General features: G+C 45.1%; 1 protein-coding gene across 4 annotated transcripts in view; it reads left to right on the top strand.

Moving 5' to 3' along the window:
* OPHN1 (oligophrenin 1) overlaps positions 1-27,802 on the top strand; it is a 138,593-nt gene that overhangs the window by 95,251 nt on the left and 15,540 nt on the right. For all 4 annotated transcript variants that reach the window (XM_025185727.3, XM_075940818.2, XM_025185726.3 and 1 more), the window contains 6 exons: positions 6,924-6,986; positions 10,129-10,203; positions 17,991-18,075; positions 18,378-18,436; positions 20,581-20,686; positions 22,746-22,905. In XM_025185727.3, coding sequence (XP_025041512.3) covers positions 6,924-6,986; positions 10,129-10,203; positions 17,991-18,075; positions 18,378-18,436; positions 20,581-20,686; positions 22,746-22,905 — 548 coding nt within the window. The remainder of the gene's footprint in view (positions 1-6,923; positions 6,987-10,128; positions 10,204-17,990; positions 18,076-18,377; positions 18,437-20,580; positions 20,687-22,745; positions 22,906-27,802) is intronic.

Raw genomic sequence — 27,802 nt, 5'->3', positions numbered from 1 at the left:
CCCACCCTGGACAGACTCAGGGGTGCCCCGCTTGCAAAGCAGTCCTGGCTTGGATTGCCCGGAGTACCCACACTGGGCACATCACAGCACTCGGCCATCAGACCGGCTGCACTTGCCGCAGGCTGCCATCTGGGGAGAGAGGGCAATTGGGGGGCTGCAGGAGAGCTTCCACCCCCAGAAGCCCACAGAGCCAGCCCAGTCCTCCCCGTCGGGGGCGCATACCCCATTCCTCCCTCACCTCCTTCCACTTATCCCTCCCTAGCCCCCCTTCCTGATGTACAAAATAAAGGACATGTGTGTTCAAAAATAGAAACTCTCTTTATTGAACAAAACTCGGGGAGACTGGGAAAAGGAGGTGGGAGAGGGGAAGAGAGAGGGTGGGAGAGGGGAGGGCAACTAAAATGATCAGGGGTGTGGAACAGGTCCCGTATGAAGAGAGGCTAAAGAGACTGTGACTTTTCAGCGTAAAAAAGAGGAGACAGAGGGGGGATATGATAGAGGTCTATAACAGCAGGAGTGGTGTGGAGAGGGTGCATAAAGCAAAGTTCTTCATTAGTTCCCATAATAGAAGGACTAGAGGACACCAAAGGAAAGGAATGGGTAGCAGGCTTCAAACTAGTAACAGAAAGTTGTTCTTCACAAAGCAAAGAGTCAACCTGTGGAACTCTTTGCTGCAGGAGGCTGTGAAGGCTAGAACTAGAACAGAGTTTAAAGGGAAGTGAGATCAAGTCATGGAGGTTGGGTCCATAGAGTGCTATTAGCCAGGGTGTAGGAGTGGTGTCCCTGCCCACGGTTTGTGAAAGGCTGGAGAGGGATGGCACGAGACAAATGGCTTGGTCACTGTCTTCGGTCCATCCCCTCCAGGGTCCCTAAGGTTGGCCGCTGTCGGCAGACAGGCTACTGGGCTAGATGGACCTTTGGTCTGACCCAGTACGGCCATTGTAAGCTCAGGGTCGAGGGTCTCAGTGGACCACCTTGATTTTTCATGCACACCTGCTCCTGGGTGGCCAGGCTGGCAGCTCTCCTGCCGTAGCCGGCCACTTTTCTGTGCCTAGTGCGGAGGTCGTGGATGAGGTCCACGATGTCCACACTAGCCCAGGTGGGTGCCCGCCTCTTGCGGTCCCAGGCAAGCTCCCAGGAGCCACCAGCCTGGTCCCGGGAAGGGGGGAGGGCTGGGGGGCATCGGGTGGGTGGCTCGATCCGTGCCAGGTGCAGGGTCTGCTGGCAGGCTTGCACCTGGCACGGGCTCCGTAGCCAGCCCGTGCCCCTTTAATGGGTCCGGGGCCGGGAGGAGGGCATAGAGTTTCCCTGGTGTTGGCCAGAGTGGCCACTAGGGAAACCTGGGGAGGGCTAGCCTCCCACTAGTTCGAATTAAGGGGCTACACACCCCTTAATTCGAACTAGCTAGTTCAAACTAGGCTTAATCCTCGTGGAGTGAGGATTACCTAGTTCAAACTAAACGCTCCGTTAGTTCGAATTAAATTCAAACTAACGGAGCGCTAGTGTAGCGCCTATGAAAGTTAGTTCGAACTAACGTCCGTTAGTTTGAACTAACTTTGTAGTGTAGACATACCCCTAGTTGGCTCTCTAGGGTTGCCAGGTGTCTGGTATTGACCCGGACTGTTCGGTATTTTTGCTTCCTGTCGGGTGAAAAAATTCAGAAAATATCGGACACCTAAAATGTCCGGTATTTTCTGGGTTTTTTTTCCCTGCCAGGAGGCAAAAATATCAGACACCTGGCAACCCTACCACACTCTCGGCAACTGGGCCAGTCCCCGACACCCCTTGCCCCCGGACTCCCTGCTTACCTGGTTCCACAGGGAAGCTGCATTCTGGCTTGATCAAGAAAACAAAATGGCCACCAGCAAAAAGCCTAAAGACCAAGGGGAAGCAATGCCTTCCCTGGGTCTTAGTGCTCAACCGCTCCCGTGTTCCTATCCCTATTCTGACTCTGCACACACCGAAAGGGCCATGCTGTTTTAATGCTGGTTTTTTTTCCTCTTCCTCAACAACTTTGGTGTCCCCCTTTTTTTCCATGGTGTTTTTTGGGGGTGTGGTACTCGGTATTTTTGGTTAAAGCATCTGGCAACCCTATTGCTCTCACCTAAACATGAGTTCTGGGCTGCAGTGTGACTTCTTCGATTTTATCCCATTGGTTGCCATTGAAGTGAGACAAGAATGGCTTTCAAACAAGAATATTTGTTTGCAAAGCACAGGCATCCATTTAGTGAAAACTACAGGACATTAACAATGAAATTTCCACGTAAAATGTAGTTTCACTTAACTGGAAAAAAGAGTTCCACAATATAAGAAAAAGTTTTATAAATATAAAACAACAGAATAAAAGGTTGTAGGGGTTTCTTGAAATTCCACAGCACTTTAGTTCTCCCAACTCTCCTTATCAGAGCTAGGTTGTGAGTGCTATCAGATACTGCACATATTTAATAAGTTGAATCTGCATATGCCCACATCTCATTGCAGCTTGCTAACGTGTTATCCCTTTTAGCTTTCCCCCTTCATTTCATATTCATTTAGGGTGCACCTATACAGCATCCTTGCCTCGAAATAAGCTACGCAATTTGTGCTACGCAAATTGCATAGCTTATTTTGAGTATCTTTCAAAATAGCTTATTTCAAAATTTGGTACTGTCTACACAGTGCCAAATTTCGAAATAAAGCACTATTCCGAAAGGCCCCTTAACCCTCATGAAATGAGGATTACCAGGACATTGGAATAAGCCTCCCTTTATTTTGAAATAACAGGCTGCTTCAATAGATGTGGAATAGCTATTTCTGGATACTTCCGGTATCCTGAAATAGCCCCACAGTGTAGATGTATCCATAGTCGGTAATGTAAAGTCCTTACAACCATGCTACCTCTAATATCTCAGTATATTGGACTGGAAAGTTGTGTAGATTATTACTCAGGTACCTGCAATGAGTTTGAAAATCTGCTTTCTGACTCTGGAGACATGGCCAGTCAGTGACTTGGACCCGGGGAGTACTTTCTTAAACTACTTTCTCTTAATTAGATTATAGCTAGGATTGAAGAATATCCTTCCTACATATACCTCAAACTGATCAGTTATCATTAGGTGCAGTCAGGTAAACCCTGTGTTTTAACAATTTGGAATTAGAAATATTATCAGTGGTTACTACCCCAATCGCTACAATCTAGACACAGAATCTCTGCTAACATTTGTTTTGGCCTTACCCGAAAGCTGTTCTATCTGAAGTTTCCACTAAGGATACTCTGGGCAGGGAGGTTCCTTATAACTCACTGACCTGCTGATGAGTGTGGGATGTCTGCAGTAAACTGATTCACCCAAGTTCTCCCTAGAGTTTGTGCCAGGATTAGAACTGGTTCAAATTTATGGGTGTGGATTTTTGTCCCAGAGAACAAAACATATTTTGTCAAAACCAATTTTCTTCATATTAAAAACATTTTGGTTTTCCTACATGAAAATTTGATATAATTGACCTCAACTGTTTGGCTTTGAAAATGAAAAAAACATTTTAAGTTGAAACAGAAATTTTTGTTTCATTTCTACTAGGACTGTCGAGATTAAAATACGAATTTCAATTGTGCTCTTAAAACAATAATAGAATGCTGTTAAATATTTTGTATGTTTTCTACATTTTCAAATACATTAATTTCAATTGCAACATGGAATACAAAGTGTACAGTGCTCACTTTATATTTGCTTACAAATAATTGCATTATACAAAACAGAAGAAATAATATTTTTCAGTTACCTCATACAAGTACTGTAGTGCAATCACTTTATTGTGAAAGTGCAATTTACAAATGTAAAATTATGTACAAAAATAATTTCATTCAAAAATAAAATAATCCATTCAGTCCTACTTTTTGTTCAGCCAATTGTCAGAAAAACCAATTTGTTTACATTTGCAAGAGATAATGCTGCCTACTTCTTATTTACAATGTCCCCTGAAAGTGAGAACAGGCATTCACTTAACACTGTTGTGCTGGAGACATAAGGTATTTACATTCCAGATGTCCTGAAGATTCATGCATCCCTTCCTACTTCAACCACCATTCCAGAGGATATGAATCCATGCTGATGATGGGATCTGTACAGTAACAATCCAAAGCAGTGCAGACCAACGTATCTACATTTTCATCATCAGATGTCAGAATAAGAAAGTTGATTTTCTTCTTTGGAGATTTGGGTTCAGTAGTTTCCACATCAGAGTGTTGCTCTTCTGTGACTCCTGAAAGTATGTTCCAGATCTCATCCCCCTCGGATTTTGGAAGGCATTTCAGAGTCTTAAACCTTGGGTCGAGTGCTGTAGCTTTAGAAATCTCAGATTTGTACCACCTTTATGTTTTGTCAAATCTGCAGTGTAAGTGTTCTTAAAATGACAAACATGTTTGGTCATCATCTGAGACTGCTATAACATGAAATATGAGGCAGAATATAAGTAAAACAGAGCAGGAGACATACAGTTCTCCCCCAACGAGTTGGGTCACAAATGTAATTAACACATTTTTTTAATAAGCGTCATCAGCCTGGAAGCCTTTCCTCTGGAATGGTGACTGAAGCATGAAGGGGCATGGGAATGTTTAGCATATCTGGTACGTAAATACCTTGCAATGCCTGTTCTGACTATCCGATGACATTGTAAATAAGAAGTGGGCAGTATTATTTTCCGTAAATATAAACCAACTTATTTGGCTCAGCAAACAAATAGGACTGAGTAGGCTGGTAGGTACAAAAGTATTACATTGTTTTTGAGTGCAGTTATGTAACAAAAAAAAATCTACATTTGTAAATTGCACTTTTCATAAGACAGAGATTGCACTACAGCTTGTATGAGGTGACCTGACAAATACTATTTCATTTATCATTTTACAGTGCAAATATTTGTAATAAAATAATCTAAAATGAGCACTATGCACTTCGTTTTATATTGTAATTGAAATCAATATATTTGAAAATGTAGAAAAACACCCAAAACATATTTACTGAATTTCAATTGATATGCTCCTATTGTTTAACAGTGCTATTAAAACTGTGCTTAACTCAAAAAATAATCTTTATGAAAAATGAATCTCATGAGTTAACTGCCCTAATTTCTATGTGTTGATTTAAAATGACAATTTTGTTAAAAAAAATAATTGAATGCAGATTTTATTTTTAATATTATTTCTTTCCAGAAAAATTCTGGTTTCCTGACTAGCTCTAGCCATGGCTCATATCCTCTGATCAAACTCTGCTTCTGATCTGAAGGGCAATATGAATCAAACACAGAGCCCCATTCCTCTGCTCAATAAAAAAACACATTAAACACTAACGTTTGAGAGAAGTTCAAAATACTTGTTTGCAACAGATGGAAAGCTCCTTCAGTGTAAAAAGCTTTTGACACTAACAGAAACACATTTGCATCCTATCCTGTGATCCTTAATTACACAAGTAATCCTACTGAAGTCAGTGGAAGAATTAGTGAATAAAGGTAATTCATTTGAGTAAAGTTGCAGGACTAGGTAAGGAGCTAAGGGTCCCGATTCATTGTCCCTTGAAGTAAACAGAAAGAGCCTGATTCACTTCAGTGAGGTTTGAATTAACCCAAAGGAAACTAATTTTCCTCCTTCCACCTGTTGAGAATCCTGCAGGGAAGGTGTGTTAATCAGTGGGGAGAAAATCCTGTCTTCTCCTTAACCCTGGGGTGGAGAACCTAAGGCCTCAGGGCCCAATGCAGCCCCTGGCTTGCCTGGATCCAGCCCTTGAGGTTCAGGTCTCCCAAAATTGGGGAGCCTGTGATGGTGCTCAAGCCCTCCCACCTGGGCCCCTCTAGGCCAGGGGTCCCCAACGCGGTGCCCGCAGGTACCATGGCACCCGCCGGGGCATTTATGTGCACCCACCTACCGCCACCCCGAGGTGCACGGTGCATGCTCAGCCCTACTGTTGGGTGGCCTGGCAGCCCCACATAGCGCCTACCACCCAAAAAGGTTGAGACCACTGCTCTAGGCTCTGGCATGTGAGGGGAATATGAGGAGTGTCTTTCTTCTTCTCAGTGGGGGGCTATGTTCGGGAGGTGTGGTTTCTTTGTTTGGTTAGTTGGATGGTTTTTGCTTCCAACTAGTTTTTCTGAGAGTCAATGTCCCCTGACCCATAAAAGGTTCCCCTTCCCTGCCTTAACATTTGTGCTACCTAAGTAGAATCCTGTTGTTTTCTACTCTCTTAGGGTATGTCTACACTACCCCCCTAGTTAGAACTGGGGGGGGGGGTAATGTAGTCATACAGAGTTGCAAATGAAGCCCGGGATTTGAATTTCCCGGGTTTCATTTGCATAAAGCCGGCCGGCGCCATTTTTAAATGCCGGCTAGTTCGGACCCCGTGCCGTGCGGCTACACGCGGCACGGACTAGCTAGTTCGAACTAGGGGGGTAGTGTAGACATACCCTTACAAAGTAGATACACAATATATGGAAGTTTGTTTATTCTTTTGATGTGGCAGAGGTTGGATTGCAGATTTTGCCATACTTAAGAAGCCACAGATTAGCTCTGAACTCTCCAAATTACAGTTTTACCAAAAAACCTCAAAAGTCTACTGTTAAAACAAGTTCAAGAGGACAAAAAGGAGAGCAAGCGGAAATGAACAATTTCTTGTCAGAATCTTAGTGTGCTTTTGCATAAGAACCCATATAACAAAATCCTTGAAAGTATATGCATGAGGTGAGCTGCATGCATGCACAGGTCCTGGCTTGCACCAACATAGCAAGGTGTTTGCATACGAAATTGTGCCTGTGCGTAGCTTTGAAAATGCAGCTCCAATAAATGTAGCAAACTTGTTGCAAGGTTTAATACTTTCAGTAACTTGCTACTTCTTCGGGTTTTCCACGAGTAATTGCATGTTGATGTTCTGGCAACTAACTTTGCTTCCCTTTGTTTGAAATAGTGGAGTTGAATGAGGTTGGCTTCAAGTTTGTAAGGAAATGCATCAATGCAGTGGAGACCAAAGGTAAGATCTCAGCACTGCATTTGGAAACTATTTGCTTTTTTGGCATTTACTTTCTTGAATGGCATTGATTGTGCTGTGATTTCTCTAATATGATAGCAAATGGATCTACAAATCACAGAATTATAGAAATGTAGGGCTATAAGAAACCTTGAAAAGTCATCACATCTGGACCCCTGCGCTGAGGCAAGACCAGAGACCTCCTAGACCATCCTTCAGAGATGTTTGCCCAATCTGTTCTTCCAAACCTCCAGTGAAGAGGATTTCACAGTCTTCTTTGGAAGCCTACTCTAGAGCTTACATACCATTATAGTCAGAAAGTTTTTCCTAATATCAAATCTAAATCTTTCTTGCTGCAGATAAAGACCATTATTTCTTGCCGTACCTTTGGAAGGTATGGAGAACAACTGATCACAGTCCCTTTTGTAACAGCCTTTAACATATTGGAAGATTTTTATCAAATTGCCCCTCACTCTTCTTTTCTCAAGACTAAACATACCTAGTTTTTTTTAACCTTTCCTTATAGGTCATATTTTCTAAACCTTTTATCAAAGACTGATGTCACAAAATTAAGAATGTGCCTACAAAACAAGAGAAACCTTACTCCCCATTAGAACATTTTGCAGAGACAAACTCTAGTCAAGATTGAATTCTCCCTTTCACTGTGCTTTTACTCACTTGTGAATAGAAATTTTCCTTGGGGGCTGATATATCACATGCAGGCCAAGGTTGAATTGGTTAGACAATATTTTGGGCAATTTTGAGTTTGGAGAATATCTTAAAGAATTATTCAGATTTATTTTGTGAGAAGCATACTATGTGGAATGAGATTTTTTTGCAAAGCTTTCTGCAGGATTTTAACCATACAACTCTCTCTAAAATTAATGAGTAATATGATAGATCTTCAATGCTGCTTTGAAAACTCCAGCCAACCATGCTGAATACCCACAAACTGACTTAAAAGCATAGTAGAGTTTGGCAAATAATGAAAAAAAAACCCTTGCAAATATTAGTCTAGGCTTGAAAAAATGTGCTTTGAATGTAGTCACTATCTTTGACTTTTCTAGCAAACTAGTTAATGATTTTAAAAAAATGTTGAGAGAAGTAAATAGTGGGAATCTCCCAATTTCTGAACTGGGTTCAGTGCTATTCAACATGCTCATAAATGATCTGGAAAAAGGGGTATGCAGTGAGATGGCAAAATTTCCAGATGATACAAATCTGGTCAAGGCACTTAAGTTCAAAGCTGATTACAAAGAGTTGCCAAGGGCTCCCTCAAGGGCTGGGCAACAAAATGGCAGATAAACTTCAATGTTGATAAATGGAAAGTAATGCAAATTGGAGACATTATCCCAAATATGAATATAAAACAAGGGGGTCTAAATTAGCTGTTACCACTCAAGAAAGAGATCTTGGAGTCATTGTGAATCGCTCTTTGAAAACATTTATTCAGTGTGCGGCAGCAGTCAAAAAAAAACAAACCTAATAATATGAAAGGAATCATTAGAAAAAGGATAGATAATAAGACAGATAGTATCATAATGCCACTATATACATCTGTAGTACCACCACACCTTTACTGCTGTGTGCAGTTCTCATCTTCCCATCTCAAAAAAGATATATATTATTATTGGCAAAACTGCACAGAAAACAAACAAACAAAAAAAATAATTAGGGCTTCTATATGAAGAAAGATTAAAAAGACTTGCATTGTTCAGTTTGGTAAAGAGATGACTAAGGGCAGAATATGATACAGATCTATAAAGTCATGAGTGATGTGGAGAAAAGGGATAAGGATGTGTTATTTAAACCTTCACATAACACAAGAACCAAAGGTTACCCAATGAAATTAATAAGCAGCAGGTTAAAAATGAATGTGAGAAAGTACTACTTTTTGTAACTCACAGTTAACCTGTGGAACTTCTTGCCAGAAGATCTGTGAACACGTGGGCTGTGTCTACACTGGCATGAATTTCCGGAAATGCTTAAAACAGAATAGTTTTCGTTATAAGTATTTCCGGAAAAGGAGCATCTACATTGACAGGCTGCTTTTCTGGAAAAGCCCTTTTTCCGGAAAAGCGTCCGTGGCCAATGTAGACACGCTTTTCCAGAAAAGAGCCCCAAGCGTCATTTTCGCGATCGGGGCTTTTTTCCGGAAAAGACTACTGGGCTGTCTACACTGGCCCTTTTCCAGAACAGTGTTCCAGAATAAGGACTTATGCCTGAGCGGGAGCAGAATAGTTTTTCCGGAATAGCGGTTGATTTTGTACAGTAGAGCATCGTTGCTTTTCCGGAAATTCAAGGGCCAGTGTAGACAGCTCGCAGCTTATTCCGGAAAAGCAGCTGATTTTCCGGAATAAGTGGCCCAGTGTAGACACAGCCCAAAAGTATAACTGAGTTAAAGAAAAAAATTTGATAAGTTCATGGAGGATAGGTCCATCAATGGCTATTAGCCAAGATGGTCTAGGATGCAACTCCATGCCTTAGGTGCCCCTAAACATCTGGCTACTAGAAGCTTTGGCTTGACAACAGGGAATGGATAATTCAGTAATTATCCCTGTTATGTTCATTTCCTCTGAAACATCGGGCAGCAGCCCCTGTTGGAAGACAGGATATTTGGTTAGATGAATTAGTACGGTCAGTTTTATGTTTTTAATATTTCCAGAAACAGCAGATTTTAAGCAAATATTGCAGAACTCTCAAAAAGTGAATTTCAGATTAGTGGTTAAGAGTAATCATTTTTAAAATATAATTCTCACAGTGTCACTGAGCTAGTCAATAGAAATATATTGTGGAGCTAGTCAATAGAAATATATTGTGTGACTTTTGTGTAACTGCTCAGATTTACAATACTGAATATTTACAACCAGTTGTTTGGTTATTGGTTATGGAACAAAAACTGTTTGCAGAAGTTATCTGGTGAATCATTTTGCCTAATAAAGTCCAGATTAATATGATGTGTTCATGAGCGATCTTAAAAAATAGTTTCTTCTGCATTGGTCACTCAGCTCTTCACCTAAGTGCTGTCACTTTGTGGCAGACCTGGAGACAATCTGTGATGTTTTGCAACACTAGATGTCGCTGTTTAACATCTATAATCATGAAAGGACACTAGACTAATTCTTTTCTTCATTCTTTTGCCCAGGGATCACTACTGAGGGAGTGTACCGAACCGTTGGCAGCAATATACAGGTGCAGAAGTTGCTGAATGCTTTCTTTGGTAAGAATAACCAGTTCTTGGATAATTGGACTGTAATTTTTTGTATAGTAAAGCAAGACAAGGGAAATTGGTTTCGACAGTGAAATGAAGCCCTACACGCTGTCAGGTATAGCCTCCCTTCCTTATTGTCCTTCTTGAACAGGCTGCTGCTTTTTTTCCCCCAGCCTGTGTGATGTTATGTTTCCCTTCTTTCTGACTTGCTTCTCCAACCTAGTCACTGATCTCTCCCTTTAAGCTAAAATGTTATCAATGTTATGTGTAAGCGACAAGGAGTCCTGTGGCACCTTATAGACTAACAGATGTATGGGAGCATAAGCTTCCGTGGGCAAAAACCCACTTCATCAGATGCATGTAGTGGAAATTTCCAGAGGAAGGTATAAATATGCAGGCCAGAATAAGGCTATAGATAACCAGGTTAATTAATTCAGGGGTGGGGAGGCCCACTTCTAGCAGCTGATCTGGAGGTGTGAACATCAAGAGAGGAGAAACTGCTTTTGTAGTTGGCTAGCCATTCACAGTCTTTGTTTAATCCTAAATTGATGGTGTCAAATTTGCAGATGAACTATAGCTCAGCAGTTTCTCTTTGATGTCTGGTCTTGACTTTTTTTTTGCTGCAGGATGGTTACCTTTAAATCTGCTACTGTGTGTCCAGGGAGATTGAAGTGTTCTCCTACAAGTTTTTGTATATTGCCATTCCTAATATCAGATTTGTGTCGGTTTATTCTTTTACAGAGGGACTGTCCAGTTTGGCCAATATATATAGCAGAGGGGCATTGCTGGCACATGATGGCGTATATTGCATTGGTAGATGTGCAGGTGAATGAACCAGTGATGGTGTAGCTGATATGGTTAGGTCCTGTGATGGTGTCACTGGTGTAGATATGAGAGCAGAGTTGGTACTGAGGTTTGTTGCAGGGATTGGTTCCTGAGTTAGTTACTGTGGTGCGGTGTATAGTTGCTGGTGAGAATGTTATGTGTAGTTTCAAACTAAGAAACGGGTTGTCAAGATAACAGTGACATGGAAGTGGAGTATTTTGTGCAGCATGTGATGACCCTATAGAATGAAAGTGGACCCCAAAACAGAGATGTCATTGCTAGTTGTCAAACAGATTCCCTTCCCCCATAGATGAGATGGCCTGATTTTTCATTTATATGAAGGTCCCTTTACTCCTCCTTGGCTGTGTAAATGGGCCTTAGAGTTAACGAAAACTAGATCTAAGGGCTGAGTTCTTCCTTGTTTACATCTGTTTTGTACCAGTGTAATTCCACAAGAATTGCTCCCAATCTGCACCATGTGAGAAAAGAATTTGGCCTTAAGTGTGATAATTTTTGCTGCTTCTCTAGCTTTTGTTGTATACAGAGCACTGCACAGTGTAATTTCCATTCATAAGATTCCTATATTGCCAACTTTTAGGGGCATTTACAATAAAAGAGCTGCTAATCGATTGTTAGCACAAACAAAATAACTGCACTCCACCCCTAAACATCCTCCACATTCTCAGACAAATCTGGATAAATAGAATTCTGTGAAAAAGTCAACAATACTGAGCTGTGTTGGGCCAAATTAGGGAATGCATTCCAGAGTCATGGACTCTACTCTGAAACTATCCTGCTCCCAGATCTTGATGTACAAACTGGTCAGTTCAAGCATTGTAGGGCAGAGGTGTAACTGTAAGATAGCTAAGATCCAGATCACTCTGGATGGCTTGTCTGGTGGAAAAGACTCAATAAAACTGGAACATCGGACAAGCATATAAGTCTATGACTGCTGCCTCCGAGTACGTAGTGTAAATGCACTATTCAAAGGCTGCTATTTCTTTTATTGTCATTATGAATTTTTATTAAAACAGTGGACTGTTTGTTATTTCCTCACATGGCTGTTCTGGATTTCCATACAGTTGGAACATATGATATATTTAGTCACACTTTCCTGATTTATTAGGTAGGATGAAGCTTTTAAATATCTCATGTTTTCCAGCATCCTAATAAATAGTTCAGTGACTTTTCCATTCCAAACTCCAGTGGTGGTTTCTCGTTTGTAAATTTACTTTGCTTTGGTTGACCTCTTTGTCATCACTACTTGTACAGAAATCTTCATTTTGGTCAGAGTGGAAAATCCAGCAGCAATAAGTAATAATATCTAAGAATGGTTAGCCATTTGGATCTTTTGTCCAGCCATGTGTCTCCTTTAATATAAATAATGTAACTCATATTCCCCGCCCTGCCTTCCCCAAAACCAAACCCCTAATCTTACAGTGCCACAAAAATGTTGTAGTTGTCCAATTAATCTGGCTGTGAGAAGTGCACCTTAGTCCTCTGCTCTTCATTACCCTCCATGTTTCTGCCTACATGTAAATTCCATGCAGAGAAACTTTTCAGGGAAGTCTTCAGGGCAAGTAACTAGGGGTAATGGTGTGAAACTGAGCAAATGAAATTTGAAGTGGAACATCAGGAAGTTTACCATAACACTTGGGTTTGATAGAATGTTTAGTTTTTGAGAACTTAAGCAAGAGAGCTTCCACCACTTTCCATGAGAGAATCGACCACAAAGTTGTGGAGAATGCACACTAAAAAACAATCCTTTGTTGGCTGGTGGAATGGACCTAGAATGCAATAATTAGGGCTTTTCCTCCTTTGGTCTTGGAGATACTTAATATAAGTGATTCTCTTTCTTTGTTGTGTGATAGCTTTGACCATTCAAATACCACATTCTTATCCTTTTGCCTCCTTACTCTCTAAGGGCATGTCTACACTACCCCGCTAGTTCGAACTAGCGGGGTAGTGTAGGCATACCGCACTTACAAATGAAGCCCGGGATTTGAATTTCCCGGGCTTCATTTGCATAAGCCGGCCGGCGCCATTTTTAAATGCCGGCTTGTTCGAACCCCGTGCCGCGCGACTACACGCGGCACGGGCTAGATAGTGCGGAATGGCTTGCTAGTTCGAACTATCTGTACACCTCGTTCCACGAGGCGTACAGATAGTTCGAACTAGCAAGCCATTCCGCACTATCTAGCCCGTGCCGCGTGTAGTCGCGCGGCACGGGGTTCGAACAAGCCGGCATTTAAAAATGGCGCCGGCCGGCTTATGCAAATGAAGCCCGGGAAATTCAAATCCCGGGCTTCATTTGTAAGTGCAGTATGCCTACATTACCCCGCTAGTTCGAACTAGTGGGGTAGTGTAGACATACCCTACGGATATGTCTACACAGCAAAGTTATTTCGAAATAGCTTTCCTAGCGTCTATACAGCCAAACCGCTATTTCAAAATTTATTCAAAATAGCGGAGGGCTTATTTCAAATTTGGTAAACCTCATTCTACGAGGAATAACGCCAAATTCGAAATAGCTAAATCAAAATAAGCGCTGTATAGATGCTTATTTTGAAATAGGGAGCCTCTAGCCCTTCCCAGGGTGCCTTGGTGGCCACTCTGGGCCAAACCAAGAAAACTCCTCTCCTCCCTCCCCTGTCCCGTCCCCTCTCCCACCCCTAGCCCTGGAGCCCTTAAAGTGGTAGAGTCTGTTTGGCCACAGGGCCTGTGCCAGCTCCAGGCCTGCCAGCCCAGAGCCTGCAAGAGCTGCCCAGACCCAGGTGCCAGCATGAGCCAGCCAGGCAGTGCCAGCCAGCCCTCCACCACTCTCCAGGAGCAGTCTGGCAGCTCCCAGGAGCCTGCCAGGAGCTGGAAAAGGCGGGCGCCTGCCTGGTCCAGTGCAGAGATCATGAACCTCATTGAGGTTTGGGGGGAATCCTCCAGCATCCATGACCTCCGCACTAGACACAGGAACGCGGCTGTCTGCAGGCGGATGACTGACAGCCTGGCCACCAAAGGCCACATGCGCAACCAGGAGCAGGTGTGCATGAAGATAAAGGAGCTGAGGCAGGTCTATGCCAGGGCCACAGGGGGCAGCTCCCAACCAGGAGCAGGAGCAGACCCCTTACCCTATTTCAACGCTTTGGACTGTATCCTGGGGGGCTGGATGGTCCGTGCCCCCCTAGGAGGTCATTGACCCTGGGGCAGAGGGCCCTGACCAGGGCACGGAGGAGGAGCAGGAGGAGGAGGAGGAGGAGCAGGAGGAGGACGACGGCCAGGAGTTGCAGGAGCCTAGAGGGAGCATGCCACTCACCCAGGACCCCTGAGCCATCACAGCAGTCATGTCACCGCTGTCTTCCGAAGCCGGCGAGGCCTCGACATGTGAGTGCCACCACTGTCCCCTTATGTGGGGCGGGGGGGGGAGAGGGAACCCAGGGACCATGTGTGTGGGCCTTGCTGACCACGGATCACGCAGCAACCTGTGCATGTGCTGCGCCAGCTGGGGCATGTGGCCCCAGCTGGCTGCCACACAGGGACCCTGGCCTGTTACCCACACACATGTATGTATGAAGGCACATGACATGCTCCTGACCCCGGGGAGGGACACTGCACAATGCCCGCCCTCCAGAAGCCTCCTCTACGCAGAGGCAGGGCACATCTCCTCTCCCTTCCTCCCCTCCCCCCCCCCCACTATATACAGCACAGGGGCATGGGTGCTGTCCTGGGCCAGCTCACACTCCCGGGGATAGTAGGACATGATGGTGCGGAGATCTGCCATCCTCGCCTTGCAGAGGGGGGCTGGGCTTCACCCACTGTGCCCCCAGGGATAACTGACCACTTTTCTTGTTTCTCCACGGCCACACCAGCTGTGAGTGAAGGGCGCACCATCCCACCCAGGACATCCTCCTGCGCCCAGGCCAGCAGGCTCACCCGGAATCAGGAGGGGTACCAGCGGCAGCACTTGGGGTTACTGCGAAGGCAGGTCCGCAGCCAGGAGCACTGGGTGCATGAAGACCTGCAGCTGCGGTGGGGGAGCTTGTGGGAGCTGCTTGACCAGGGCTGTGCCATCCACGACCACCTGCAGACCTTGCTGCAGAGATTGGTGCCTGCATCCCCTGTGGCCATCCCAGCTATCGCTCCTCCTCCCACTCCTGCTCCCCCTCTCACTTCTTCCTCCCCACTCCCATCTGCCCAACCCTCCATACCCACTTCCCTCCTTCCCCCCCGGGGATGTCGAGGCCCCCGCACCTGCAGTGCTGGAAGACAGGAGGGCCGGCAAGACCCCCAACCCTGAGCTTCTCCTCCCCCTTCCTCCCTTTGCCTCCCCCTTCCAGCTCCCTCCTCCCAGTTTCCCCCTTTCCTCTCCCACCCTCATTCCAGCCCCCACCCACCATCCCAGTTATGCTCAATAAAGAGAGTTTGTTTTTGGCAACACATATATGTTTTTATTTGACATTGGGAAGGGGGGTTAGGGAGGGGAAAGTGGAAGGACGTGAGGGTGGAATAAGGCACAAGGCCGCAGTGGGGCACCCCAGGGAGACTTCACTCCTCCTCCATCAGGAAGCTCTCCCTCAGGACCTCCCGGATACTGACAGCCCCCCGATGGGTCTCCTGGCTGGCAGCTGTGCGGGGCTGTGCATACAGGCCAGCCAAGTGGTTGGCCTTTGCCATCCAGGCTGGCAGGAAAGCCTCCCCCTTCCGCTCACACAAAATGTGCAGTACACAGCATGCTGCCACCACGTGCAGAATATTCCACTTGGAGAGGTCCAGGCAGGTGAGGAGGCATCTAAATCGGGCCTTCAGCCGACCAAGGGCACCCTCTACCATGATGAGGGCCCTGCTGTGCCTGGCATTAAAGGCCTGTTGGAAGGGGTTGAAGTGTCCCGTATAGGGCTTCATGAGCAAGGGCTGTAGGAGGTAGGCCGCATCCCCCACCAGGCGCACAGGCATGTCCACGTTCCCCGACCCTGATGTGGCGGTCGGGGAAGAAGGTCCTGGCATGCAGCCTTTGGCACATTGAGGAGTTGCGGTAAGCCCACGTGTCGTGTGCTTTGCCCGACCAGCCCAGCCCACATTTATGTCCACAAACTGGCCCCAGCAGTCAGACACAGCTTGTAGGATGATGGAAAAGTATCCCTTCTGGTTGATGTACAGGGAGGCCTCGTGTTCCGGGGCTCAGATGGGGATGTGCGTCCGTCGATTGCCCCTCCACACACAATTGGGGAAGCCCAGGGCGATCACCGCGTCCAAATCAGTGAGGTGGATGACTCTGCAGAGCAGCACTCTATTGATGGCCTTGACCCACCTGCAGAGGGAGACACAAAACCGAGAGTCACTGGGGTGCCAGGGTGGCTGAAAGTGCTCCTTCCCCGCCACTGCCCCACACCGCCACTCCTCAGGAGCAACCCCCCTGCAATCCTGGCCACCACAGGCAGTCCGTAGTGTGGATGGGATAGAACAAACCCTCTCGGGGAGGGGATTTGTACCACCTCCCTCCCCCCTTTTCCCTAGGGCAGCCTATCCCCTCGTCGCACCCGTCCCCCCTTCCTGGCACAGTGGCTGGAGATTGCCATACCTGCATGAGCACTGCTCCGATGGTGGATCTCCCCACGCCGAACTGGTTCACCACAGATCTGTAGCTATCAGGCGTGGAGAGCTTCCAGAGGGCGATGTGTAGCCGCGTGGCACGGGGTTCGAACTAGCCGGCATTTAAAAATGGCGCTGGCCAGCTTCATGCAAATGAAGCCCGGGAAATTCAAATCCCGGGCTTCATTTGCAATTGCGGATGACTACATTACCCCCGCTAGTTTGAACTAGCGGGGTAGTATAGACATACCCTCAGAGAACTTGAGGAAGGTGTCTTTCTTCATCCTGAAGTTCTGGGTCCATTGTTGGTCTCCCCAGCGCTCCAGGACGATGTGGTCCCACCAATCGCTGCTGGTGTCCAGATGTGGCGGGACACGCTGGCGTCCGGGCGCTGATTCTGCTCCTCCACGGCCCCTAGGGGGGTCCGGAAGAGGACCTGGAGGTTGGGCTGTAGCAGACGCTGCCAGGCAGTCTCCAGCAATTGCAGCCAGGCTTGCAGCAAGACATCCAAAATGAGCTACAGAGTGCCTAGGGGCAGCTCTGGCTCCATGGTGCTGTGTACTGTGGTTTCCCAAGTCAGGGCAACTAAAGTACGTAGAGACAAAAATGCTTTACTGTCCCTCAGTGAGGTAGGCAAGCAAGCAGGGAAAGCTGAGAACCGGCTGTCGGGGGGGGACGGTCCCTTTAAGCACAAGCCTCAGATAGCTTCAGGCAGCAGCCACACAAAGCAACTACTGACCTGATGCCCTGCTGGAACCAGTTTCAGCTGGCTTTAAATGCAATTCAGCGTCCAATCAGTGTGGACGTGCTATTTTGAAATAGCAAAACACTATTTTGAAATGTATTTTGTGTGTAGATGCGTTATTTCAAAATAACTTATTTCAAATTAACTATTTCGAAATAAGATATTTCGAAATAATGCTGTAGTGTAGACATACCCTAATTTTCTGTATATCATCTTCCAGCTCAATTCAAGGCACAAGATAACTAATCCATATTAGCTATTCCACTGCAGTTTTATGACAAGGTATACTAGGCGAGTTCACCAGGGTTGGAAGGTTTAAGGCTGGCCTTACTTTACCTGTCAGTTCTTATCTCCCTTTAGGACTTTACTGTACAATCAGTGTTGTAGGTTAGCTGTCTCATTGTAAAAAAACAACCCCCCCCCTTTGTTAGCAAAGATAAAGCCTCAGTGCTGATACCGTCACTATGCTTTACTTGTCCAAGGGGAACCACAGGTGTCTTATGCACAGTGCGCTATCTTCCTCTGCTGCTAGAGGATATCTTACCTGCAAACATTTTGTTGTTAATTGTTAAAAATCAGGTTTTGTTTGAAAGCTAAACTAAGCTAATTTATTTTGTATTATTTACCACTTTTTTTTTTCTCCAAGATCCCAAATGCCCAGGGGATGTAGATCTCCAGAACAGCGACTGGGACATGAAGACAATTACCAGTTCATTGAAATTCTACCTTAGGTAATCCTTCAAGACCATTGTCTTATTTTTGAGGTTCCCAGGCAGGGATGAAACTCTTTGGGGGACGAATGTGTCTTCTCTTTGGAAACGTGTCTGCTATAAAACCTTCACATGCATTTAGAGAAGCTATGTAAATCAAAGAGGCTAGGATGGAGTGCCAGTAGGGCAGTCTCAAGAATCCATGGGAATTGGAGTGGAAAATATGACTTTCCTTTCTATTCTTCTTCCAATGTAATTGAGAACAGAGTCGGAGCTGCTTCTCTGTTCTTTGAGGATTTCAGTGTTGTTTCTGTTTGTTTCAGGAATCTAGCTGAACCCGTCATGACATACAAACTCCATAAAGAGCTGGTCTCAGCTGCTAGTAAGTGCCAACAGCTTCATTACTGATTTAGGCCCCATGCCCCTCTCCTGTATAAGAATGTAATTTATCTTTGTATTGCTCCACTAGTGCAACATACTGCTGAGTATGTGTCACATGTGGAGTTCCAGTTCAAGTGAGACATTGTAGACAGGTTACAGATCCCTGATGACAAGCAACGTGGCCTTGCACTGTATGGGATCCAACAGAGGCTGTTGTCATTGCAGCCAGCCATCTCCATCTGAGACTGGGTAGAGAAAGAAAATCTGATAATTCACTTACTGGGTTGCTAAATCATAAGAAAGTCTCTGTGCCTCACTGAATGGCAGCTTAGAGTTCAGTACTGCCACGGGATTGGAGGGTACTCAACATTTGCAGGATCATGTCCCTTATTCATTTTACTATATGTGGGCTATATCCACACTGGGAATAAATTGGAAAAGCCTCATTAGACCTATGCTGATTTATACCAGGTGAGGTTCTGGCCCATTGTACTTATAATAGAGCCTCACTCCTGCTTCTGATTTCTTAGTTTGTTTGAAATCCATTTCTTCCCCATCATTCAGGCCTATCCATGGATGTGGATATCTGCAGTTCATTTTTGCATTGCAGATGAGGATGCAGATACATGTTTTGTTTCAAGAATCCTGCAAAATTGTGTATATCCGTTTTGTATTTGCATGTATCTTCAGCCGCAGATGTGGATGTGGATTTCTGTGGCTCATTTTTGCAAATACAGATGCAGACCCAAAAATTTGTATCCATGCAGGGCTCTACCTGTCATCCTTTGTATTAGTGTATTTCTGTGTGCTTGGGTTAGGTTCCCTTCAGAGACACTCATGGTGGGTCATGGAGTAAGGGGATCTTTTAAAATATTTATTGTTTGTCTTCATAATATGTATAAAAAGTGAATTGGCCCAGTTGTGCAAGCAGGATCATTTCCCAACAGTTTTTTTTTTTCCAATTGTAAATAGAGATATGATGTGACAGCCCCAATGGCCATGCAGTGTCTCAAATGTCCTTCTTTGGCACTGAAGTTTGTCCTGGAATGATGAACCCATAATACTTTAAAGTATGCAAAATGCATTTTTCTGATGGAGCGCTTAGTGCTAAGTATCAGGCCAAACTGACAAAGGTCAGTCAAGTAGCGCAAGTATGTTAACAGGGCATATTCTGAGCTCACACACATTTAAAACTGGGCTCTTCATCAGTCCTGCTAAAATCTCTCTCTGAAATGATCTTTAATAATGTTAAAGTAGCTGCACCCTAATAATTACATCTAGCATACTTGCAGAGATAGGGAGTGTGTGCATGCAGTTACTTTACCAACTTTCCTCATGAAAGAGAAGATGGTGTTTAAAGTCTACTATTTCTGGGAAAAAACATTGCTGGCTCAACCCTGAGGTGGTGAGCACCTGCAGCTCCATGGAACTGCAGCTTGGCACCTCCTTGGCTTTAGCCCTTAGAAAGTTAATAATGCTCCTTGTTCTGCTAAAGAAAAATTCTCCTCCTCCAGATGACTGTGCTCAAACTCAAGAGTTACTAAATTTCTGTCTTATTGTACCAATTACAGCTGGGTGGATGGAAATATTAACCCTTCCTTCAAAAAGTTCACCTTGTCTGTGAGCTTTTCCAGCTTTAATGCTCATGCTCTGTTCTGCACGTATGGTGCATGTTGTTGTTCCAGACAGGTTTGTGCCTCTTGAAGACTGCATGTTTTTTGCATCAGGGACTCTTATTAATCTGGTACATTTTACCCAAAGGTACAGTACTCAGTACCTATGCTGCTAACAGCCTCACCAGAGGGGACTGAAATGTTCGCTTGGCCCTGGAATTGCTTTTGCTAGATCTGGGTTGAGGTACATCTGGTCAGTGTGCGAGGGAAGCAGCTGCTCTTGCTGGGTCAGTTCTGTACAGGCAGCACATTTCAGCAGCACTCGATTCAGTTGAAAAATCCTACTCTGAGCCCCTTTTGACTTGAATTTTCTCTTCTCTTCACTTCATTTCTCAGGATATGCTGCTGTGTAATCTCACTCCTTCCAGGTTACTCTTCTTTGGTTTTAGCAGGCTACCCCCACACCTGAGCAAATAACACAGATTTTTTTTTCAAGCAGTAGGCAAAAAACTCTTTTCTTGTTTCTTTCCAGAGTCTGAGAATCTGGATTACAGGCTGGGAGCCATTCACTCTCTGGTTTATAAACTACCTGAGAAGAATAGAGAGATGTTGGAACTCCTCATACGACACCTGGTGAAGTAAGCAAAATTCAGTAACTATTCCTCTTAAAACAATGAGGGAGAAAAAGGGAGTTGGAGAAGCCAGCTTGTTTCTCTGACAGATTAATTAAGCCTCAATAACTATTTTACAGCTGGGAATTTACTGCCCAAATTATCCCTTCCCTGGTACCTCCTTTATGTAATTGATGTTCCTCTGTCTACCTGCGACTTCCAACCAGAGGCTACTTCATGAGAAGCACCTAGCAGAGAATAATTTTTATATGACGATATGGTCTAGCAGACCAGAGCTATAAGCCTAGTGTCTGGCCAGCCCAATTAGCAACCGCATTCTGTCTGGAATTCTGGAGTAGTTTTAAGACCCCTGTTTCCTAGAACTGGAAGTTAAGCACACACTGGATGTGCTTCTCATACTAAGTATTCAAAGTGCTTTGTCCTTTGAGGAGCATTGGTGCTAGACACTTTAGCCTTCAAGCCCTCCATAATCCTTTTTAGGAGCTGATTTCTCTGAGATGCTGGATACCTGTGGCTCTGTTCATGATGGCCAACAGACTTGCCAGGCCCCTAGACAAGGGTGGGGGGCTTGGAGTTGGGTGAAAAAGGTGGGGCTGGGGCTAGCCTCCCCTAGCCAGCTTTGGAGTGCACTGCCTAGGGCTCTGGCAGCGAATTAAAGAGCCCATGAATCTGGCCACCACTGCTGCCTGAGTAGCAGCAGCAGCTGGGAGCCCCAGGTCCTTTTAAATTGCCAGGCTCCAGGACAGCTGCCCTCTTGGCTTTCCCTTTCCCTCCCATTGGTGGCCCTCTCTGTCTCGATCCATGAGTATGAAGGCACTTGAATTGCTTTGAGAAGAGGATTTGTCTTCCCGCCCTCCTTTCACACTAAACGTGAGGATGCACCTACTATTCCCATCCCACATGGGAGTTATGTAGAGAGTCGCCTCCTGGCGGGTGCTTATTGTGCCAGCCATGCAGAAGCTCAAGGGAGGGAAGATGATGGAGTTCTGGTCAGTAACAGATATGGTCTGGAGAGGGACTGGCCTCCAGATTGAAAGGATGTACTTTGGCCAAACTGGAAGAGTCCCTTCCAAAATGTGACATTATACAACTGATTTGGGTTGGTAAAACCACACTGTGCAGGGATTTATTTTACAGCCCCAAAGGGAGATTTGGACCTTGGCACCATTTGGTCTTAACCTTTCTATTTCAGGAGCAAGCAGCCTGAATGCACAGTCCTGGTATGGACTTGTCACTAGCTGTTGGCAGACATGACATTTTTTAAAAGCCTCTGCATAAGGGGCAAGATTTCCCTCTTTTTAGGCATCGTTTATAGTCAGACTGAACCCATTATGGGTCTTTTGTTGCCTACACTGAGTTTTGCTCTGATGGCCTATTCCCCACCTAGTCTATGCTGGCAGAAATTCCATCAATGCCAATAGGAGACAGAAGTAAAATTCAGAGCTCTGCATCAGAATTTCTCTGCTCCCAGCCCCTCTAAGTTCAGACTCCAATTCTATATCCAGATACTTTGTAGACTCTTTCTTGCTTCTCTTATAAATCATTCCACAGTTGGTGCTCTTCAATGGGGCTGCTTGTGGCACTGAAATCTAAACAGAGTTACATAAATAGCACTGTTTCCTGAAAGCCATAACAGAAAAATGACACCATAGAGATCTCTCTGAAATCTTCCCAAGATTCCATCCTTATACTTCTTTGGGAAAAAAATCTCAATGCATATCTTGGTGAAATAAATCATTCCAAAATAAATGGTTCACTTAACATGCATGTTTCACAGACAGCTAATGATTCCTGGGTAGTGATCCTCCTAAAAGAAGAGCCAGAAGTTTGAAGGGATCGAATAACAATGCCAGGACATCACATCCTCAGGCTTTCTGCAATGCCAAAGAATGTGCTTGTCATAGCCAGATCTATGTTTTATGACCAGCTTCATGGGCACTGGAAAACAAGTTCTGCTTTAGCAATATGGAGGAAATTAAATTAATTAATCTTGAAGTTTTTAAATGGTCTTTCCCATTGTCCCCTAATCTCTTTTTCTTTTCTTTTCTTCCATCCATGCCAACAGCGTGTGTGGACACAGCAGAGAGAATCTGATGTCCCCATCCAACATGGGGGTTATATTTGGTCCCACCCTTATGCGGGCACAGGAGGACACAGTAGCAGCAATGATGAATATCAAGTTCCAGAACATTGTCGTTGAGATCCTCATCGAGCACTTCGATAAGGTATGGAGCCAGTACTTAAGAGCTTGCCTCAAAAACTTACCACTGCTCCATCATTGTGCCCTGGTGGATCATTTTGCTGTATGGTCTAAAACACTGGTTTCTTTTCTGGATTCCCCTTATGGTTTTAATTGCACTAGTCTGAGATGCACAAAGTGGAAGCCAAAGCCGTAACAGTGAGATGTTTAGTGGATTTTATCCACAAAAGCGTACGATAGTATATATTTTTGTTAGTCTCTAAGGGTGCGTCTACACAGCAGGGCTTGACTTGAAATAAGCTACACAAATTGAGCTACATCAATTGCGTAGCTTATTTCGAGTTTTGGTGCGGTCTGCACAGCACTTATTTCAAAACAGAGCACTCTTCCTCAGACTTCCCTTACTCCTCATACAATGAGGGTTACAAGAGTCAGAGTAAGAAGTCCTCCAGCTTGACAGTATTTAGACATTGTCAGAATAACTGCCAGCTGTGTAGATGTGGACAATGTTATTTCAAAATAATGCTAGTTATTTTGAAATAATGTTGCTGTTTAGACGTAGCCCCAGATGCCAAAAGTCTGCTTGTTGTTTTTAAAGTTACAGACCAACACAGCTACCCCTCTGAGACAATTTATTTTGGTTATTTAATAAAGTCTTGATTTTCTTAAGGGGCTGCATTACATTAACGGAAGAAACTTCCCCACTGGGAACTAGCTATATATCTGTACAGTACAGTTTTCTTCATCTTCCTCTGAATCAACTGGTATTGACAGAGAACAGGAAACCAAACTGGGAGGACAATAGGTTTCATCTGGCCTGGTCCAAAACACGTCACTGTAGAACTACCCTGAAGTGAAGTCTCTCTTAAGTAACTTTCTAAAGAATCAATACAAACAAGTTGCCTTTTGGAAAGGGATCTCGTTAAATAGAAATTGAAGAAAACCACGTGTGGTGATGTTTCAAAGTGATTGCTTGACAGACAGCTGCCAGTGGAAGGGGAGTCTTGAGTGCAAGTTTTTGCATACAACTGGTACATTTGAGTTCTATATAGAGCAATGTTTCCCAATTTATTTGGCCACGGAACCCTTTTAAACTCAAAAGAATTTTGTGGAACCCCTAATAGCAGTCATATATAATATATATATATATAGCTGAAAAAGTAGACCACAAATAAGTAAGGATAATAATAAAGCAATGCTAAACAAGGTCATGAGATCAACACAAATGAAAACTGTTTTCAATAACATTCATAAATGCTTAATATTAATTATTATTATTTTTAATAACAACATGTTATTGTAATGGAATTTTCTTGCGGAACCCTTACTTTTACTTCGCGGAACCCTGGGGTTCCCCGGAACACCATTTGGGAAACACTGATATAGAGTAATACTTTGCCATATGATAACCTATGGAGCTCTAAACAGTGGAACTGGCAAAAGGGCTAGCTGCTGAAAATGTCAAGAAAGAGTTAACACTATTATTATTTCATTATGGAGGTGTTGATAGTGTCTCCATATTCAAAATTGAAGTAAGGCTTTCATTTTCTTGCAACCTTAATTGAATATTTGTATTACAGTAGTGGCCAGAAGCTTTAATCAGGGTTGGGAACACCATTATGCCAAATGCTGTACAAAGACTTATTTACACACACAAAACAGCCTCTTGATGCTGATCGTGACTTTCTCTGTTGTGATGGAATCTAGTATACTCCATTACCTGATGTGTTAGTGATTTGTCACTAATAATGTCTGGTATAAATTTAATCATTTGTTATTTTGGGGGTGATTTGGAGGAGTATAATTTAGGGATGGAAAAGAGTAGTTGATTTGTCAACTATCCTATAAGCCTAGGCTTATCGGGTAGTCAAGTTGACTACTTGCATTTTCCCCCACTCCTTGCTGCCTCTGTATCCAAGGCAGCAGTGTGGGGGGCCAGTGCAGGCTGCTCTGGCAGCGGCCCCTGTCCACAGGGAGTTGGAACCCCCCATAGACAGGGGCTGCTGCCAGAGCAGCCTCTGTCTATAGTCAGCCTTGGCTGTTGCAAACAGGCTGCTCTAGCGGCAGCCCCTGTCCACGGCAGCCTGGGCTGGCTGTGAACAGAGGCTGATCTGCAGCAGCTCCTGTCTGCAGGGCAGGAGCGGGAGAGGGGGAGTGTTCCTACTCCCTGCTGAATCTGGCACCAGCAGGGACTGAGCAAGCCTGGCTCAGTCTTGGCTTGTGTCAGGTCCAGTAGCTACCCCTGCTGTGGCTCTGCAGTTTAAATGTAGTATGAGCCAGCCTGCCTGTGTGCCCAGCTCTTGCTACATTTAAACAGCAGAGCTGCAGCAGGGCTAGTTCCTTCCTAGCCCTTTTCCTTATTGACTAATTGTGTAGTCCAGCATTTCTCAAACTGGGTCGCGACCCCCAGGGAGGTTGTGAGCAACTTACAGGGGGGGGGGTCGCAGCTGGATCCATTTTTTTTTTAAATGCAAAAATTGCTCTCTCTTGCATCTCAGTTGCTAGGTATCCAGTTTTCACCCGGACCCCTGCTGCATCTGGCAGGGGCGAGGGAATGAGGAGGGAGCAGGAGGGGGCAGTTACCGGGAACCACGCTAGGGGAGCGCTGGGCTGGGTGGGAGCAGAGCACACACTGCTCTGGCCCACATGACCAGCTGAGACTGGCAGCTGGCCATGTGATGCCTCCCCTACAAGCTGCAAGCTGAGGCGGCCGGGCGGCAGGAGCATCCACTTTAAAAGTAAGATTGTTCCTCCGTGCCTGGCTCTGTGGGGCGGGAAGGGATTTGATTGGAGTGGCGCTCCTGACGCTGAGGATGCCTGCCTCGGGGGGAGGGGAGAGTGCACTGGGATGGGGAGACTGGGGGGCATGACTCAGGGGGAGGGGTGAGTGCATTGGCGATTAGTGTGTAGTCCCAAACTGGATAAAGTGGTGCAACTTTTGCTTAGCAATTTGGCTCCCCCCCCCCTTTTTTTTTCCTCAACAACTTTGGAGCAGTGAGTGTGGGAGGTCACACAAATTCATTTAGCATTTTAGGGGGTTACGGTATCACAAAGTTTGAGAACCCCGGGTGTAGTCGACACAAAGTGTATCAACTACGCAATTACCCTCTTACCCGCCTCTTAACATCCTTACTATAATTGACTTGTAGAATGAAAGTAGAGGTTGCTTGGGTCTTTGTGGAGACTCAAGGCAGAGGGTGGGAATGCAGGAGTCCGAGCTGGGGGCTGGGAGACCTGAGAGAGCTCACTGGAGCCACTCGTGGTGGTGAGTGCAGCGCTGCTCCAATGACAGCAGCTTCCTGAGGCACCCGGGGCCATGCTGCCCATTGGCGACTCTCCTAGTAGGCCGGGACTGCACTGCCCAGCCATTGCTGGCAGCTCCTCTGGAGGGTTGGTCCGGGGCTGTGCTGTCCAGCCCTGGCTGGCAGCTGCTCCTGGGAGGTGGGAGCTGCTGGCTCCTTCCAGGAGAGAACTGAGAGCTGTGCTGGCCAGCCCCAGCTCGTGGCTCCTGGGACGGGGCTCTGCTGCCAAGCCATCAGCTTTTGGAGGGGCCTGGCTGTGCTGTCCTGCTCCGGTCTGCATCTCCTTGTGGGGTGGTAGGGCCAAGACTGTACTGCCCAGCCCCACCAGCTGCAGTCAATGGCTGGGGGAGGAGGGAGAGAGACCACTTAACCGCGGCTGACAGTTGGCAATATGGAGAGCCTGCTCCCCAGCTCATCACTCTATTGCTGGTGCAGCCACTCTCCTATGATCATTCTGCAGTATAACTGTCCCTGCTCACTGCCCCCTCCCTTTTCCGTGTTATGGAAAACAGTTCAATTCCAGGCACTTCCCATTATCCTGGCACAACCAAACCCTATCCCTGCTTTAAGTTAGGATTAGAGGAAGCTGCATATCAAAGTTAGTGGTTCTAGCTCTTATCATTTAGGAGGAGCTCTTGAACAAGAGAACTTAACAGATGGATGGATTCTAGGGATGAAACTGGCCCTTTATTTTACTTATCACAGAATACTTCCCAGAGAAATCCTGTCATAGGGAAGAGGTAAGCTGTAAAAACATGCTTTTCTAAGAAGAGGCAATTACTGCTTTCTGAGGAGCATGGTGAGAGAGTTCCTATGAAACAGAGTGAAAAGTCTCCCCCTCCCTCTGCCGCACACATTTCTGGAGAGGGGAGAGTTGGTCAAATGTAAAGGAACATAGTAATAGAGCAGGTGGGCTTATGCTCAGAGGTAGAGCAGAGATCAGAAGAGAAGAATAAATGGGGTGCTAGGGATTGGGGAAGGATGGATGGATCATGGAGACTCGAGTACTTATAGGACAATTTTAGCTGAATTTAGAAATTGGCAAGAAGCTAGTGAAAATAACACACCTGGGTCTCCTACAGTTCATTGAAACCATTCCCTAAGAAGCTCTTTCAGCCAAACAGCAAGTTGATAAGTGTGAATGCTCAGATTCTGTGCTACATTATCAATATTATAGATCCTATAGTACATGGCCTGCAGAGGGGAGCCAGGAAAAAATATGATTACTCTACCATCTCCAAGCTCTAGAATGAAATTTTAATTAAGACAGACTTCTGGTTCTTTGCTTTTAATTTCTCCAAAGATAAGGTTAAGCTAGTAATGTTTTATTAGACTGAGCTTATGAACATAGCTTCGGTGTCTAAAATAGCTTCAACTGACATATAAGCAAATACTTCAAATGAGTTTGAAGTAGGATAGATATGTTATTTATATAGTGCCTTATGAAGACTCCATGGACAAGGAAATTCACTGAGCCAGTTTGGGTAATTATTGTTTCAATAGCTTAAATTTCCTTGCCACAGATAAATTAAATTTTTGATTCCTCTGAAAATAATTCCTGTTGCGGTATGGACTTTAGTGTCTAATGCCAAGATTGGGTCAACATTATTATATTTCTGA

The sequence above is a fragment of the Pelodiscus sinensis genome, chromosome 13, assembly GCF_052426305.1.
Source record: "Pelodiscus sinensis isolate ZL-2025 chromosome 13, ASM5242630v1, whole genome shotgun sequence".
Taxonomy (NCBI): domain Eukaryota; kingdom Metazoa; phylum Chordata; order Testudines; family Trionychidae; genus Pelodiscus; species Pelodiscus sinensis.
Note: the sequence above shows the minus strand (reverse complement) of the source record. Positions and strands in the feature narration are given on the sequence as shown.